Source organism: Falco peregrinus, chromosome 7, assembly GCF_023634155.1.
Source record: "Falco peregrinus isolate bFalPer1 chromosome 7, bFalPer1.pri, whole genome shotgun sequence".
Lineage (NCBI taxonomy): Eukaryota > Metazoa > Chordata > Aves > Falconiformes > Falconidae > Falco > Falco peregrinus.
The window spans coordinates 62,822,229-62,840,053 of NC_073727.1; the positions used below are offsets into that span (position 1 = coordinate 62,822,229).

The following is a 17,825-nucleotide window of genomic DNA, read 5'->3' on the forward strand; positions in this document are numbered from 1 at the left end:
TCAGCCGGTCATCCAACTCACTCCACAGAGTATAGCGAATAATCGGATCTTTTGGCTTTGTATTTTATGGCACTGATTAAGTGCCATGAAGGGTTTTACTCCCAATATCAAGTTTTGAGTGCAGGGATACTTGGAACAGTGAGTGGAGGTACAGTTGAAGATCAGATAAACTGTTTTCTCTTATTTGTGAGACTTGTGCTTTAGTTACTCGTTCAAATATTTACACCAGTCAAGATCCCATAGGGGGATTACCCTAATTGGTTGGACTGGCCTGACTTCTGATGAGTAATGAGCACTTTGCAAGGCTGGAGCAGAGAGTGTCGTAGACATGGAAGTGATGAAAAAGGTTTATTGAAGTGATAGGGATCTTTACATGATGTGTCAGCAAGATGGAATGAAGGGGAACTTTTTATTTAATGGGAATGGATGTGAGTCAAGCAACTTGTTTTTTTATAAAAAGGAGAAACTGCTTCATCCAAAACAAAACTATAGGTAAACTTTAGAGAAGATTCCTCCATCCCAGTTATACTTTGATGGTCTGGTAAGGGAGCACAGATAACTGATTTATTGAATGGCATGAAACCCAGTGGTACATTTAATATGTCTAGACCGCTTTCTTATTAATATTAAAGTTTGGCATTTAGATTTGAAAAAATGGTTTTAGGGGAAATAACTGAAAAAAATCTGGGTGGAGATAAGATGAAGGCACAAGCTTCTGCAGTGTTGACAAGAAATCAATCTGAATGTTACATAGGGTTTAAACTGTGTATTACTGGAGCAGACACAGGGATTTGGTTGATTCATTAAGTAGGTAAAGTCTGTACTGTTAGTGACATCTTGCGTCTTTCCTTGAAAGCTCTTACTGATTGGAATAAAAAAGGCAACAATGTGGAAAAAGTGTGGTTTTTCATTTGGCATGTTACAGTTCTCAGGTGGGGCTGATACCTTGTGAAGATAAGTCATACTTGATATCGAGACGGTAGTGGTCTAGAATACAATATTATTTCTGGAGTGTTACAGTCTAGATTATTAGTGGAATAACTATGGTCAAGAATACAATTTTACAATTTTTATGTGTAGTTGTCTTCAAAAGAAGACTTTTGAATGAGTAGTAACACACTGCTTTTTAAATGAACAGCACTGTCTTGTACTGTTACCACGCTATTATGTTAAAACAAATTTTATGTATTTTATATATATATGAAATCACTTCTACTTGCCTCTGTAATCAAAGAAGATCTTAAAATGTTGTTGAATCACAACCATTCCTATGGTCATGTTGACTGCAGAGTTTTTAATGTGTGTTTCTGGCAAACAAGTTAGAAGCCTTAGGGTTAACTGGCCACTTCACATTCTAAAACATCAGCTGATTGGCTCTAGAGGGAAAACTATAGTGTTGGATTTTTCCGTTCAGCTAACTCGCCTACTAAAATAATAGTACTGGAACAGTTGAGTACGGGTGCATGCATCAGGATAGAGAGGAATTTCAATCCGAACAGCGGGAGGGAAGAGTGAAGGGAGCTAATTTGTTAACTTGGGAAATTGGAGGAAGCTTATATGGAAAAGGACATTAATAGTGCAACATAATATTGTTCAAATAAATCCTTTGCCTCATGGTGGAAATATGCAAGTTTTTTAGTATTTCTCATTGTCTGTTCATACACTCTGTGTTTATTCTTGAATAAAAATACATTAAATATGCCTGTGGTGTTTTAGTTGTAACAAATAGGGCAGAATAGGATTTAACGTGATTGCATAGTGAACCTAATGAGTTCCAAGATTCAATAGCGCTTTACAGATTAGTTGCTTTTTAGTGCTGTTAATTTCATCTATAATGTTTGGCTCTGAGCTTTTGATAAATTAATCAATTGAACTGGGACAACTTGAAACAGTTAAACTTCAAACCTCTAGCTTGTTGGTCTCAAATAAATGACCTAAATTAAAATGCTTAAATAATCTATAGTACCCCTTATTGTTAATGCAAGCAGTAGGTTTAATTGTGTTCTCTAACGGCTGTTGCTCTTAAGGTCTGTTTGATTTCAGAAGGGTTCATTTGTTATTCCATTACAGCACAGTAGCAGAGAGCCTAACTGTAGGGTTGGTTTTTTTTTTCTGTAAGGATATAAAATATAATAACTTTTTATAATACCCACAGGTTTTAGGACCTGCCCCAAAATGGTGTTCCTTCTTAGACAACTTGACTGAAGAGCTGGAAGAGAGTCCAGAGAGCACAGTTTATGATGATTACAAATTCGTTACCAGAAAAGACCTTGAAAATTTAGGTAAAAGAGTTGAATACCCTCTTCATCTGACTTACTTGTTCATTTTTTGATCATCTACACATGTAAGTTTTGTGATTCCAGTGTGACATATGGGGACAGTTAGAAGTTCACTGACAATAGTTCATTCCAGTCATCTTTGTTATTAATATACCAGACTGATGGCTTTATGTTCTTTGGTTCCCAACCAGTGCAACAGTAGATAGTTGTGTTTCTCAGACTTTTATCCTAAGGAGGTGATTGATATTTGCTGATGTAATATGTCTAGAAATGTGTGTGTACTTTCAGACACTAAGTGGAAGGCATAGGAAGAGAAGTTGTTTTAGTTTTCAAAATACTTTTGGGGTCCTCAAATAGTACGTTGGAACTCATAGCAAAATCTGCCAAAGGCTACCCTATTTGAATGTAGTAATTTCCAGAAAATACAGATCATTCTAGGGCTAATAGAAACAGTTTCAAGGAAATGGAATGCTGAAAGTTACAGCAGAGAAGGTAGGCATGCTTCTCACAAGGTAGTTAGTCCTTTTCCATCTGTTACATGTTTTGATTGCAATGTGTTGCTCCAGTTTAATTAATTTACCTCAGAGTATGGGAGTTGGGTTTGGCCTGGCAGGAGGCCATACAAGGAGGAGGTCATCCAAAGCACCTGCATCTTCAGCATTAGGAGTTCTAGAGTAGATGATGGCCTCGATGTAGCCTGCCAGACCCCTATCCCACTAGTAAGGGAATAAGGCAATGTAGTAGTATCTACACAGAGACTTGACTTGGAATACTTAGCTCTGCTTTAAATTAACTATGACCTAGTCAAATTCATTTCCCCATACAAGCAAGCTTTCAAATGAAGAACCAGCTTAAGGGTATTTCGTATTTCATATGTCAATGAATTCTTTGTATTACTAGCCATTAGCTGGAGTATTCTCGTTTTGGAGTGTGCAGGAAGATTGTTTCCTGGAAACAGTTAAAACAATTTTTAGGGACATTACTTTCTGAGATGTTCAGTGGTTCTGTTTTTTGGTTTGGGTTTTTTTTTTCTTCTCTATTTAGTTTTAGAAGAAGTTTGTTAATTCTTCATTTCTAAAGATTTGGGGTCTGTAGAGGATATTTTGCTATCAAAAAGCTTTTCCTTTTCTCAGTCTTGGAATTTTGTGAAGATACATGGGAGGAAAATCAGAGAACTCTTAAGTATTTTCATTCTTACTTAGGTTAGGGCCTAGGGTGACAGTTTTATGATGTGACGTGGTACTGTATTTTTTTAAACATGTTGATTCTTCAAAGATATGACCCAAGGCAAAACTCTTTAATTAAAAGCATCTCTATACCACACTAAAAAAGTGACTGTCAAACGTCTATGGACTTTCAAAAAAATAGTCTTGAATTTTTCCTTGTAAACTTTTATGGAATGTAGTGCATGGGGGCATTTTTAAAAAGTGCACAGTAACATGTATTATGACAATGAAAATGGATTTTGTTGCTCTGAAGAAGCTCGAATTTCTTGCTGGCCAAACTTTTTCTTTTTGTGGTTTTACTTTAGTCTTGATGTAATAGATGTGACTGTTTGATGTGTTGCGTTGGCAGTGCTTGCTTGTCTTGAATCGGGTAAGTGAAGTGGCCAACTTGGAATAGGAGTTCTTTATATATGAAAGATCTTTGAAATCCTCTGTAACTTTTTTCCCAGGCCTTGCTCATCTCATTGGATCGTCATTGCTCAGAGCATATATGCATGGCTTTTTCATGGACATAAGACTTTATCATAAGGTAAATAAGTCTGATTCTTGTCAATTTTTGCTTTTAACAATAAAATGTGTGTGTGTTTGAGGGGTGTTTTTACGTGCTTTGTGTTTTGTTACTCCAAATAATGGACTGTATCCTGTATTAATGGTATCTTCTTTTTACTTCCTCCTGCTTGTTCAAAGGCAAAAATGATGGCCAACCCATTTGCCTATGAAGAATATAGAAGAGAGAAAATAAGGCAGAAGATAGAAGAAACACGTGCCCAGAGAGTTCAACTAAAGGTAAATCCCGTAAACAATGAGTATACCTCTGGGAAAACTTTTCATACAGAGAGTAATATATTCTTAAGTGTATCCTGGAGATGTAGTGACTTAGGATTTGATTCTGTTTATCTTCAGAGACACAAAGTATAGAACTTTTTGAATGGAACTGTAAAATTCCCATGCATGTGATTCCCACAGATGAGAGAGACTGATACCAAGCTGTAAAGAGCAGATCTCATCACATCTGCCACTTGAGCAGATAACCTACTGGTAAAACTTAATAGTTTCTACTTCTCTCTTTAAACTAAATGATTTAAGCCATTAGAACAGAATACTGTGGAAGGAGATATATAAAAAAAGTATCATGTTTACAACTAGTAGCTTTCTAGATTGAATTTGCTCAACATACAAGGATAAATAATTGCTTTTAAAGTACTAAAGCTGGTGTATTACAAGGAAAAAATGATACATAAGTTCTGCTTAAATTTTCTGTAAGCACTATTGCTTTACTAGTACCAAGAAATGTTTGGAACTCATCAAGGAGCTTTTCATTAAGAGTTATAGGAAGGAGTAAGAATTCTCTCTTCACCATACCTATATGTAAAACATGTAGGTTTTTGCGTGTGTAAAAGAGTAATTTACTGATGAATTGCTTTCCTCTCTTTAGAAACTTCCAAAAGTCAATAAAGAGCTTGCACTCAAACTGATTGAAGAAGAGGAGGAGCAACAGGTTACTAGAAAAAGGAAACAGAAGGTGAGCTTTTGTTTTGGAGACTTCTCTGGGAGCACAGAAATAGTAATGCTTACAACACTAATTTTGTTGTTGTTGGGTGTGGTTGGTTTTGGGTTTTTTATGTGTCCAAACAGATCCAAAATTCCATTGTCTGTTTCTCATAAATAACATACTCTAGTCGGTGGCTTTAAAGTGGACTTCACTGTAGCTGCAGCAGCAAGATGGCCATGTAGTAACTTAAAGCTTAAAATGAAATACTTACTGTGAAGATGGTAGGGGCTTCACAGGGCTCCAGAAGCTGGCTAAATGCAGAGTGAATACCAAAGTTGTTCAAATAAGACCTGTTGTTTGCATTTGTTGGTATTTTGGTGGTGACCATGACAATATAGATGTTATCTGTAAAACTGAAGATACAATTGCCTTTCTTTGTATATACAGTTAACTACATTTTATAAAATAGCCGAAATGGTTTGCTCTTATGCAACAGCAATTCTTCCTGATGTTGAAAATAATCCATTTTTATCCTAAGCAAAGTCTAAAGGAAAAAATGATTAATGTTTAATATCGAGTTGGGGGGGACTTTCTATGGGTTGCACTTCATAGGTGCTCATTCTCACAGGACTATGGCATTCTTGAAAAGTAGACATTGGTTTCATGTGGCATCTGATGAAATCCTATGTGTTACAGTTAGTAGGAAGCATGAACTACCGAAAAAGTAGATGGTGGTAAAATCTTAAATGCAGAGTGTATTAGCCAGTGTTATGATGGAAATCTGAGTTCAATAATTGGGGGCTGATTTGTGTAGGAGTACATATAGATTGTGTTAAGAGAACTAAAAAGTATATACATAAAAAGGCATGTCCTGGCTATTTTCCTGAAATGGCATTAGAGGCTTATGAAGAGCAGTATTTTTTAGGCTTTGGGGTTTATTGTTGACTGTGTGATGGCTGTGAGTGGAAGTCATACATTTGCAACAGTTCCTGTGTTTGAAATTTACAGTATTCTGTACCACACACACACACACACACACACCCTTCTTTGGTAGCAATTGAAATGTAGTGCTGGGTTGGGACAAATATACTCCTATAAATTTGGCAATGTTGAAAGATCTGCTTTTTATAATAAAAATCCTATGTATTCAGTGTTTTTTTTAAGTGACAACAGCAAGTATTCGCACAAGCTGGAACTGTAGCTTGAACTGTACCTAATTCAGCAGTAGCATAATTTACACAGAGATCATTTTACTTTGACATGAATGAAACTGCCTTTTTCATGCTGTATGTGAGGGCAGTGAGGAAAAAGTGTCATAAGATGTATAGAAACACTTGCTCTTAGGTATTTACAGTAAAACAGTAGTAGCATTGCATAAAGACATGTTTACCCTGATAATTTGTTGCACATGTTGCAGAATCATCCCTGTCAGGCAGAGTATTTGCCTCGGAGGTACTGCTGATTAGCCAATAGATATCAACATGTCTCCAGACTAGCTGGCTGAATGTATGAGAAACATTAATTCAAAAATATTAGTAATTGTGTATTTAAGGTGTCTATAGTGTGCCTAAGAAAACCTGTCTTGCTTAGAGGTAGCTTAGAATGATATTTGATCTTTGTGAAAGTAATAAAATATAATAAGCATAAATCTTGATTTTTATATGACCTGGAAGGATAAAGCAACTGGCATTTCACATGCTGGTTTTGAGGTGTGTTTAATTAAAAAGGTGTTACTTACTTTACCAATGTCTGTTTCAGAGTCTTATAACTCACTCATGCTTTGCTTCTTTTCCAGAATCTGCCTAGTCTTCTCAAAGATGATCGTTTTAAGGTCATGTTTGAGAATCCCGATTTCCAGGTGGATGAGCAGAGTGAAGAATTTAGGCTACTTAACCCACTTGTTTCTAAAATAAGTGAGAAAAGAAAGAGGAAACTAAAGATCTTAGAGGAACTGGAAGCACAAGAACAGGTAAAATATTTTCCATTTGCGTTAGGAAAAATCCATAGTTTATTTGTTTTCTTGGCTTCAAGCATTCAGAGTTTTCACATTAGAAAGAAGGAAGAATGGAGGCAATGCAGGAATGTCTTATCAGCTAAAGTAATTAAGTGTAATTTATGTTATCCTAGGGTTTTTTAGATGTGAACAATATTGTGTCTACATGAATATAGGTTTGAAAAACATGAAATATGTAGGTGGAAACAATTCTATAAAATGTCTTCTGCTTCATTTGCTGTTATTACTTCTATTGAAATTTTAGTTTTCTTTGACTGTATGTATGTAAAAGCTGTCACATACTCTAATTGCAGGAATGGTTTGAAAACAAAATGAGTTGATGATTTCTTATTTTGTACTATTTTTGTCTGCAGGAAGAGGAGGAAGAACCAGAAGGAAAAGCAAGTGATGCAGAAAGTTCTGAGAGTTCAGATGATGAAAAAGGCTGGGTTGAAGAGGTCAGGAAACAGCGCAAGCTCCTACGCCAAGAGGAAAAAGTAAAGCGGCAGGAAAGGTTCAAGGAGGATCAGCAAACATTACTGAAACCTCAGTTTTTTGAGATTAAAGAAGGAGAGGAATTCAGAAGCTTCAAAGACTCTGCCAAAAAACAAAAATTAATGAAGTAAGACTAATGTTTCTATTTTAATAGCTGGGGGTGGATGATTCTCAAGCATTTCTCTACAATGTAGGCCAGTGGCATTTTGGCTTGGAAGCACTTACAAGTAAAGCCACATCTGGCGATTCAGGGATATAACTTAGTGACATAGTTGTTGAAAACATTGTTTTCTAGTTTAACAACTGTAATGTTTACAGTATAGCAGAGCGCAACACAAATGAGATTAGTAAAACATATGAGGATCCATTACTCGGTGTTGGTGAATTGCTGCTCTCACAAATAACACTGGTGTCTGTGAGACTGGTTAAATTTCTCCCCCAGTATCAATATGACGTTGACAGTCTAGATGTTTTTCATCTGACCCTCTAAAAGAATGTAGAACACTGCATGGCTAGTCCCTATTCTGGGGATAGGATCGAGAAAAATTGTTTTGTTTGTGTACTTCTATGGCATCCAGAAACTTATGCTGTCCTGATACTGTCAGGTCTTACTATTTCTGGTTTTCTTTTTGCAATACAAAACCCCCTCTCTTTTTATTAATTTTAATTGCCTTAAACTGATAATCAACTGAAGTAATTGAGTAGTGTATAAAGAGCACATCAAACTGAAGGACTTGGCTTTGAGGTGCTTAATGCCTGCAAATCTCATTGATTTTTTTTTTTTTCAGAGGTGAGTTAAGCCCTTCAGAAAATGAGATTTAATAGCCTTTTAGTATTTGAAGTGCAGACACTAATATTAAAGACAATAGCTTCAAAGTTCTTGAAGCACGCTGGATGCAGAACAGAATTCTGACTAATGTTGGAAACAAGTTGCTGGGCCAGAGGGATCTCATAATAGCCGTTACATTTTTACTTAAAATGAAATGATATAGTCAAAGAAAAGGAAGTGAATAATGTATATAATGGAGCTGTTTCTTTATGTCACTAATGACTGACTCTACAACCTAGTTGTTTCATGATGGAAATTTTCTGGAGATACGTAAAGAAACATTTGATAAAAATGCAGCCTGTCCATTAAATTTGCAAGTTTATAACTAGAATTACCATGTAAAATGGTTTTTAAGTATTACTGAGACAGTATTTCTACAGTAGTCTAGTAGTCTGGGATTTCCATGCTGTACCTATAAGACCTCGTTAAATAGCAGTAGTGGTTTTTATAAATCGGGATTTATAGCACTTCTGCAGAACTGATTCCCATGTTTTCCTGAGGTGTTTTTTATCAGCAATTGTTTTCACATGGGTTTTTTCTTTGTTCTTTATTTTCAATATACCCACTCATTCTGGACTCTTAACGGTCTTAGTCATCTCTGTCAGCTTTCTTCTGATTTATTTTCTTTCTTACTTCCAGAAGATGAAGCAACTTTTTACTTTTGTCAGTTTTTCTTCTTTGTCAGGAGAAAATCTACTCTGGACACTAACAGAGTGTTGTAGGTTAAGAATTTTTTTTACATTGTACTTAGATTTATAGTCATGTTAACAAGTGACTTAAAAGGAGCTGGAGACACCGGTCGAATGGCAGTGTATTCCCATTGCCATTGAAACACTTCCCTAAAATGCAGAATGACTGCAGCAGACTCGTACATTGTTCTACACAAATTCAGCTGCTGACCTCTGAAGGAAATTCTCAAGGACGCTCAATTTCAAGTATTAAGATTTCATTATGTTCAAAGCATGGAAGGCTTAAATGTGAACAAGGATACTGAAAGTTAAGTAAATAAGCCAAGGCAGGTGTAAGGAAGAGAAACATTTAGAAAAAAATAGTAGTGTGACACAGGACAAAGTAAATTCTTTCATCTGGTGTATTGAGGGAGAAAAATCATTGCTTCGAACTCAGGAAAAACAAAAGCAAATACCACAGACCTGTCCAGTGGATGGAGGAATAATCAGTGATGACATAAACCATGGAAAGACTTTTAAAAGACTGCTTTTAGAGAAGAGAATCTGTCTTAAGATTTGCTGCTAATTCTCTGCAGAATATTTTGCAAAGTGTGATGCGTAATTAGGGTGGCTTAGGTTAGATAACCTCTGTGTGGTAGGTGCGCTGGTGGAATGGAATGTAATATGTTTTAAAAAAAAAAAAGGAAAAGGAGAGAGAAAATGGAGGATAGGATAGAAGGATAAAAAAATGCATGTGACAGCATTACATCCTTTAAGTTTTTCTGAGTTGCTGTCATTGAACTGTCTTTCCATGTCTTTTTTTATTTTTGTTTAAGAAGTTAGCGCTCTACTTACTGATCCCATTTGTGTTCATCCAAGCATTGTTCTTAGTATAGAGTCTGATATGCCTCAAATTCTTAGAAGAAATTTAAAAATTAACAACTGGTATCTGTTTCTTCTAACATACAGCTAATATGATTCTGTAATCATAATGAATTAGTCTGTGTTGTGAGCTAACTTGTTTGGTTAATGATCATTTTTACATATTTGAATTTTATGAAGAAAATATTTAAATATGTTTTCTGCTGGCCTTATTCAGTGATAAGTAGTCAGCATAAAAATAATTAATTCAAGTAATGTACTGAAAATTGGAAAGACTGTAGTGGCATGTACAATCTGGTGAGGCTGGCATGTTTGTCTTTGATTTGATTTATCCAAGTTATGGAATGATGGTCTGTGACCAATATAATTAAGTACCTTAATACCTTCACTATGCGTTTAATGGCTAGGTGTTCTTTTTTTCTCTAATCATATAATGTTCTACCTGAGGAAACAGTTTATGACTTATATAAAACTGGGTGTTTCTTTTGACATGTTCCTGACTCAGCACGGCTCCAAGCCCAACTTCTAAAGCAGTGATGTGTACTATAAATTTCTTCATAGACCAACAGTCTATGCATTCTTTGCACAGGAAAGCTGCAGAATTTACTCATGGTTGTAAACATTTTGTCTCAAATTTGTCTACATTTCATTTCCCCCTTTTGCACTCCTATGCTTACACATGAAAACATGCAAAACTTGTGCTTTGTTTAGCTACTGCATAAGTTCCTGACATAGTTACTTAAAAGGAATGCATAAAAGGAAATGTGCTAAGAGCTCTTTTGATTTTCTTGATGTCCCTTTAAAAAGTTTCGTATTGGAGTTAGAGCATGTCAAAATTAAAAACTACAGTAGTTGGTAGTACAGCAGTCAATATGTGTATCTTCAGAGATGACTAAGCCAAGAAAAGCACGGTTGATGTTACTAGGTATTGCTGAAGTAAAACAGCAGGAAAAGTCCTGAAAAACTGTTCTCTTTATAATGAGGAAAAAAAGAGGTGCCTGGGTGTGATTTTTTTGTTTCTTTTTTATGGTAGGGCAGGGGAAGTTGCCTTTAATAACACTGTTAATGTAACTCTTGATTCAATTTGTTGAGGATGATTTAAAAAAAAAAAACAACTAACCCAAACAACCCAGCTGTTGTGTGTGTCAGCATGTGCAATTCACTATCATTTGAGGTCTGCACATTTTCAGGTAGATATAGCCATACCTGCGTTTATTCAGTAAAATTGCAACCCCACAGCATTTTGCTAATATCGCCTCATTTTCGTTTTTCTCCTGACTGAAGCAGTATCTAGGCAGTCATGCTAAATAATTGCTGGGTAGTAGCCATATTTCTCCAGTTCACTTTCAAAGGGGAGAAAAATGGGACTTCACTTGAATGTAGAAATCCCACCACAATGTCGGTGACTGATCTTCTGCCATAGTTAGCTCTAAGGCTTAGCATGTCTTCCCGATTCGCACAGATGGAACAAGTTTTTACATGTACTCAATGAAAAATATACTACAGAAAAAAGTACAAAGTACCTAGTCATGAGAAATAAGTAATTCTTGACAGTAATTTTTTTATTGTTAATCTGAAGAGTCTTTGTTACATAAAATGGCTTATTAACCAAAATTCAGCGGAATTCAGCGGACTTCAGAGACTTCATGCGTAGGTCACGATCCATGAGCCCTTCATCCATAGTAAATGGCATTGACTGGTGGCTGCTAATAGTCTGTATTTTTATGATGACTTATTTTCCACTTTAAAACTTGTACAGAAAATGTCTCTTAGCCCTCCCTCTTCAGAGAGATCTAGTGAGGCACTAACAGTAGCATCTCAAATTGCAGAAACTAATTTAGTTTACAGTTAGGGGAATGTTTCCTAAGTGCATCGCAGAGTGAGCTTGTTTGATTGTACAAGCCATGTCATATTCTCAGGTGGCACTACCTACTTGTAGAACCCACGTTACAGAAAAAGGACAAGCCATGTTAGGACTCACAGGTGCCTTTAGGGAGGCTGGCTGAAGCTGGTGCCATCCCTACCTGCCGGCCTCACTCCTGTGCTGGCGGCTATGCGGGAACAAGGTATATTTCCAGTCCCCAACTGTTCCAGTTTACAACCCAACTTAAATGAATTCAGAAATGGTGATGTTAAATATCAGATCACGACCTGGAGCAACTAGGGCACGTCCACATGAGTTGCCTTTGTATAGGGGCATTAACTTCCAGTGGAGGAGAGCTGAAAACAGCATCAGTTTTGGCCACAACGGCTACCTGCTCCATAGAACTGTTAGACTTACAGTGCCTGAGGGAGAGGCTCTATACCAGCTTGCTTACAGAAACTGATGAGCGCAGTGTGCTTGAAGGCATATGCTCAGGTGGAGCTCCTCTCTGGGGTCAGGGTCTGACTTAGTTACCACATTCGTTTGTTTGCATTGGTCTTTTATTTGGAACACTATTTGCATTAGGCTGTTGTGGGAACAGTGTCTGAAGAGTCATTTGTATTTGGACTAAGTAGTTTGTCTCCATCAGTGAAGTGATTCATTTGAGGATGAATTCATTCTGATGTATAGGCAAGACTGTTTCCTTCCCTTAAAAGCGTTTCCAACTCAGAAGTGATAAGATTTCAAGAAAACTGTGTATTTTTTATTTGTCCATGTATGTTGCTGCAGCTGAATACTCATGACTTTCTCTGACATTTCATAGAAAACTACATCAATAGAAGGGTGTGGTTTCTTTTTCAGCTAGAGTCCTGTTGCTTTTTTAGCGGAAGAATGATGAACTTTACATAAATTTTAAAAGTGTTTCTACTGAAAGCAGTATCTGGAGTGAATGATTTGAACTTTTCTGTTTACTGAATGTTTATTTTTTAGAGTTATGGCATGTCAGAGTTTCAGAGAAACTGAGATTAGCCTTGACTGCATTATCAGCCTTTATTACAGTAAAAAGATGTCAAGAATAGGGACTAATGTTAATTATTCTCTGCAGGAAAACTCTTGGAGATCGTTTAAAGCTTGAAGAAAAACTTGGCACACTCAATGTGTCTGATACCACAGTAGGCAGCAAACAGGCAACTTTCAAATTAAAGAAGGTGAGCTATATATATAATTTTTTAAGATAATATACAAGTAACTTTAGTTTTTGCATGAAAGAACAGGAACTTTAAAACCGTCGATCTAATGTCCTTCTTCGTTTCTTTATAAGCTGCCAACTCTTCTGCTTCTTGCCAAGAGAATAAAAGCCTCCGGTAGTACTCTGTGTGTTTATACCCTTATAACTTAGGCAGCACTCATAAAATCTTATGTTCCAGTGGAAAATACTGGCTTCCATTTTTTAATAGTTTATTTGCAGACATACCATCAGAAGCTCGTGACCTTACCTGACTTCTGTGCCAGGACTGATCAGATCTTGCTTGGTCTGCAGGTCCAAATGTAGTCAGGATGCCATAGGTGACAGGCTTTCTCTTGGTTGATAATGTTGCTAGACCTCAGCATGATAAAAACAGAGCTCCTAGCCGCCTTTTGTCGTTGAACTCGTGTAACACATCACAAGAATGAGCTCTGGACCTTTTCTACTTGCCAAATTCCATTGGAAGTGTGTAGTTGACTGCTGCCTTTCCCAAAGGGTTTTGATTTCCTATCCTAAGGAATTTGTAGATCGCATACAGGTGATTATATTGTGGGCAGAGTTAAATGCATATGTGCATCTGCTACTATTATAGAACACTTAGGGATTTTTTGCTAGAAAATTGCTTTACAACTGAGGAAAGGACACTTTATAAATGCTGAAGACCCATATTGATACTTGAGCTGTCAAAATGTACTTCAGTTGAAACTGGTTTTCTTCAGGTAAGCCTCTTTCGTATAATACATTTCTCCTTATCAGCAGTCAAATACTATTCTCACTGGTAAAACTGCTAAGAATGGCTAAGTAGTTATTTGATCACATTGGGTATGCGGGTATGCCTGAAAAAATTCTTTGAATAACCAGATTTATGGGACTGTTTTTACCTTACTTGTTTTACCTAACTACTGTCTGTTTGCAGATGTCCTTTTTCATCTGTTTTTGATTCCACTGATTGAATTTAAAATGTGTTGACTGAGGAGTAAGTCACAGATTCCTCTGCAGTGCTGTTTAGGATAAACATTCTGGAGATTTTACCAGCTGCTGTAGCTGGTATGTTAGTGTCTTGCGTCTATAATTAAGTGGGTTTTGTAGGGCTTCAAAAGCACAGTCTTTTTTATAGTAGCTTTAACTTAGAAAATGCAAAGCCACAAAGTTTTTTCTAGTCGGTGGTGAACAATGAAGTATCGCCTTTTACTAAAAGTATTGTGAAGATTTGGGAGTAAGGCAGAAGAAGACATAGCAATTGTTCAGAAAGCCATTTTTACTTGATTTCAGTAGATATGCTATAGCTTTGCGTTTTTTTTAATTACATTGCTGCTAACATATATGGATTTTTTTTCTGTTAACTGATGTTGCTTTATTGAAATACATATGTTGTGCTCATTTGCATGAACAATACTTTTTAAGGTGTAATTAAAAGAAAAATAAGGCGTCTGCAGTTGGAGATCTTTTGTCCTATCAACAAAATAGCAAAATGAGACTTGCAAGTCTTCTCTCAAATAAACAGATCCTGCACATATATTCTGAAGTCCCAGGGAAAGGAGCAGGGAGAGCTAGGGAGAAGTCATTCTATGCAGTATGCTGTGTCTTGACGCTCCTTTTCAGAGGATGAAGAGATGAGGTTGGCAAGCCAAAAAAGGGATTTTGTTTTAGTGTTACTGTGATCGTCAACTTCCGCTTTGTGACGCGCTTTCCTTAAAGCACAGGTGTATTTAGGAGTAGGTAGAAAGACTCAGTGGCGGGGAGAGAATTGTGCTTCCATAGGATTGTTATCACTTGACCTTGTAACTCGGTGGAATTGAGACTGTGCTTGGCTGCTGCATTTGGGGTATGTTAGCAGCCTCCCAGATGCCCAGCAGCCACTGACAGGTCCAGTGATGAAATTGTTTGGCATTGATATTTCACAGTTCCGTTTTCAGGAGATTTTAGTATGGTGCCCGCAGTGTGTCCTGTTTCTCAGTTTCAGCATGCTTTATCATAGCAAATAGATGTAACAAAATAGCAGGGTTTCTAGAATACTGAAATGCTTTACATTACTAGGGAGGTATGGAAGGACATTTAAAAAAACAACAACAAAAAAACCCCAAATAAAAACCCAACGAAGCTTCAAATGCAAATCAAGATCATTTAGTTACAGCATACTAGCAGTAGCAGTCAAAATTAAATTAAGATTTCTTAAGACCATTTCAGATGAGGTCTGGAGACAGAGAAACTACTCAGTTTTCAAATAGTGGGTTTCTTTTTACCCTACTTGCAGTGGAATCGGGAGTCAGTACGTTTCAGCGAAGTCTAAAGACCACTAGCTTTTATTACTACAATACTAGTATGAGCTTATTGTTACATTTGGTAAATTGGTTCATATCTCACCTCAGCCAAAATGCTGTCTATGCATACAAATCTCTAGCTCAAGTTTAAATTGTACTTTAATGGGAGGTTCAGGGAGAGACAGGCTAATATATGAATGCTACTGATTACAGAATTAGATGCAGTGGGGATGCAGCTGCATATCAAGTAATTCTGTCACACTGTTAATGCAGTTATCTGTGCTGCTGTTGAAATTACTTTAATTGCTGGAGTATTTTATAGCATAGACAGTTGCCTGAGCTTGGCTAGTTCAAGTCTGCTAGTTCCCGTTTATGCTTAGTTCTAAGACAAGCCTTAGTCTTCCAAAGAAAATAGTAGTTTATGGCTGTAAGAGCCATTTCATCTTGTGGTATGTAAGTTAAACCCTTTCAGCGTCTTTTTGATGAAGAGAAAAAACATTAATAGAACATGTGCCACGTGAGCAGAGATTTTAAATTATTTTCATGTGGAAAGTTTTTCTAGAACTGCATACAGCATATCAAACATGTTCAGGAACTTTTAAGAACACTTTTTAAAAAACCTGTATGTTTCAGCAAACTTAACTGTTTTGTCTTCATTAAATCCATTTGTGTGCAAATATTAAATGTGGTAGTACTCGTTTACCAAAGTGGAAACTAAATAGCTTCAAATTGTGCTCTGCCTTCTTAAGGGCATTAAATCGTAAATTCTAGAGTGTAATTTTACAGTCTATTGTTAGACATCGGTTTTGATCTGAAATACATGATTTTATGAACTGGTTTTCGATAGCTTTGTCTTAAATGTTTGCTCTGAATTGCTTGGAATGATAGTGCCTAGGGATACCCAGAATTAACAAGTACGTTATAAGACATATGGTATAAGACAAGATAGCCTGGGACCATTTACAGTAAAATTTCCTAATGGAATTCTGACTTGATATATAGGTACTTGAACAATGAGGTGATGCGTAAGTTTACAAGAACCTGACTATTTTTGTTTTATTATTCCAGTCAGAGCAGCAAAAGAAACAGCAGGAAGCTGAGAAACAACATCGTCAAGAGAGGAAAACTCTTAGGCGTTCTGCTAATCATCTCAAGAGCAAACGTGGAAGAGGACGACTGTTTCGTTGATTTATTTTATGGTTTTTTTTTAAAGAAACTTGTTTATCTCTTTTCCTTTTTCAAATGGAAAAAAACTTTTTCAAATTGGGACATGGTACCAGTATATTTGTATTTTGATTCATTGATGAACACAAAACCCAGAATTTGCTAAACCCTGTGTTAATTATTGAAAAGTTTATGAAAGTGTAAGTATTGACCAAAGGACACTACAAGTGTGCTGTGTTTCTGAACTCCAGTGTGAACTGTATTTGTGCAAGAATCACCAGCAACTGGTTATTGTGTAACTCTGGGTGTTTTCTACAGAAGAATTTAAGAATTTATGTATACAGCAAGGCTGCCTGTCTTTTATTTAACTTAAGAGCTGTGGGTTTTTGCTTTCTGAAATCTTTGTTTGTGACTGCTTAGATAAAAGATCAAGGGTAAGTTATTTTGTCCAAAAACTTATCTTTACAAGGGCACAACAAATTTTTCTTTTATGGTTCTTGAAGGATGACACACAATTGTGTTTTTTCAAAAACTGACTTTGGATTTATATTCTTGGGTTGCCTTAGTACCCAGGAGGAGGTATAAATAGTTGTCATGAGGGCAATTGAAAATGCCTGATTTAAGTTCCTCTAAATCACTCTGGAAGGAAACCTCTCTTGCCACACCGATGTACAAGGGGGAATCTCAGAAGGTTAGTCTTACTAAGTTAAATTTTGTGAATATTGCCTTTACTTAGAATCCTTAGGACCACATTTAATATGTTTTGGTAAGCCAGGCTCGACATAGACCAAGGGTATATGTTCATGTAAGAAGCACTTTAAGGCCATGCCAGTAGCCTGCTATTCTTCAAAAAGTTGGTTTAGTTTAATATAAGAAACTAGAACCTACGTTAAGGAAATTATGGATTCTTTTCTGTGTCATTTTTTTTGATTCTCAAAAGAATGCTTGTTGCTAACCAGGATACAGCATGTTGTCTTGATTTTTTTAAAATTATTTTAATCTTGCAAACCCATCATTTACATAAGTAGTTCACTACTTAAATTAATTTTTACTTTTGATCCTATAGAAACTTTGTTTATTGCTTTTAAATGTCTTCATAAATTGTCTTTTTGCTAACTCCAAGAAACTTTGAATTTTGGATCCAAGAAGAATGAGTGAATTCCTTCATCACTGTAAATCTTAAGAGACTTGGAGGTTCTTAGATGTTTGTCATGGTTTAACCCCAGTTGGCAGCTAAGTACTGTGCAGCCGCTCACTCACTCCCCCACTTTCCCACCCACAGAGGGGCAGGGAGCACGGTTGGAAAAAGGTAAAACTCATGGGTTGATGTAAGAACAGTTTAATAATTGAAATAAAGTAAAAGATGACAATGATGGTAATAATAACAACAATGATAATGTTAATGAAGAAGAGAGGGAAAGAAAGG

General features: G+C 36.4%; 1 protein-coding gene across 1 annotated transcript in view; it reads left to right on the plus strand.

Moving 5' to 3' along the window:
* Positions 1-17,360, plus strand: part of NOL10 (nucleolar protein 10) — a 53,840-nt gene extending 36,480 nt beyond the window's left edge. The window contains exons 14-21 of the mRNA XM_055810515.1: positions 2,156-2,282; positions 3,955-4,034; positions 4,193-4,291; positions 4,941-5,027; positions 6,793-6,966; positions 7,365-7,612; positions 12,834-12,936; positions 16,304-17,360. Coding sequence (XP_055666490.1) covers positions 2,156-2,282; positions 3,955-4,034; positions 4,193-4,291; positions 4,941-5,027; positions 6,793-6,966; positions 7,365-7,612; positions 12,834-12,936; positions 16,304-16,423 — 1,038 coding nt within the window. The 3' untranslated portion in view covers positions 16,424-17,360. The remainder of the gene's footprint in view (positions 1-2,155; positions 2,283-3,954; positions 4,035-4,192; positions 4,292-4,940; positions 5,028-6,792; positions 6,967-7,364; positions 7,613-12,833; positions 12,937-16,303) is intronic.
* Positions 17,361-17,825: the final 465 nt, after the last annotated feature.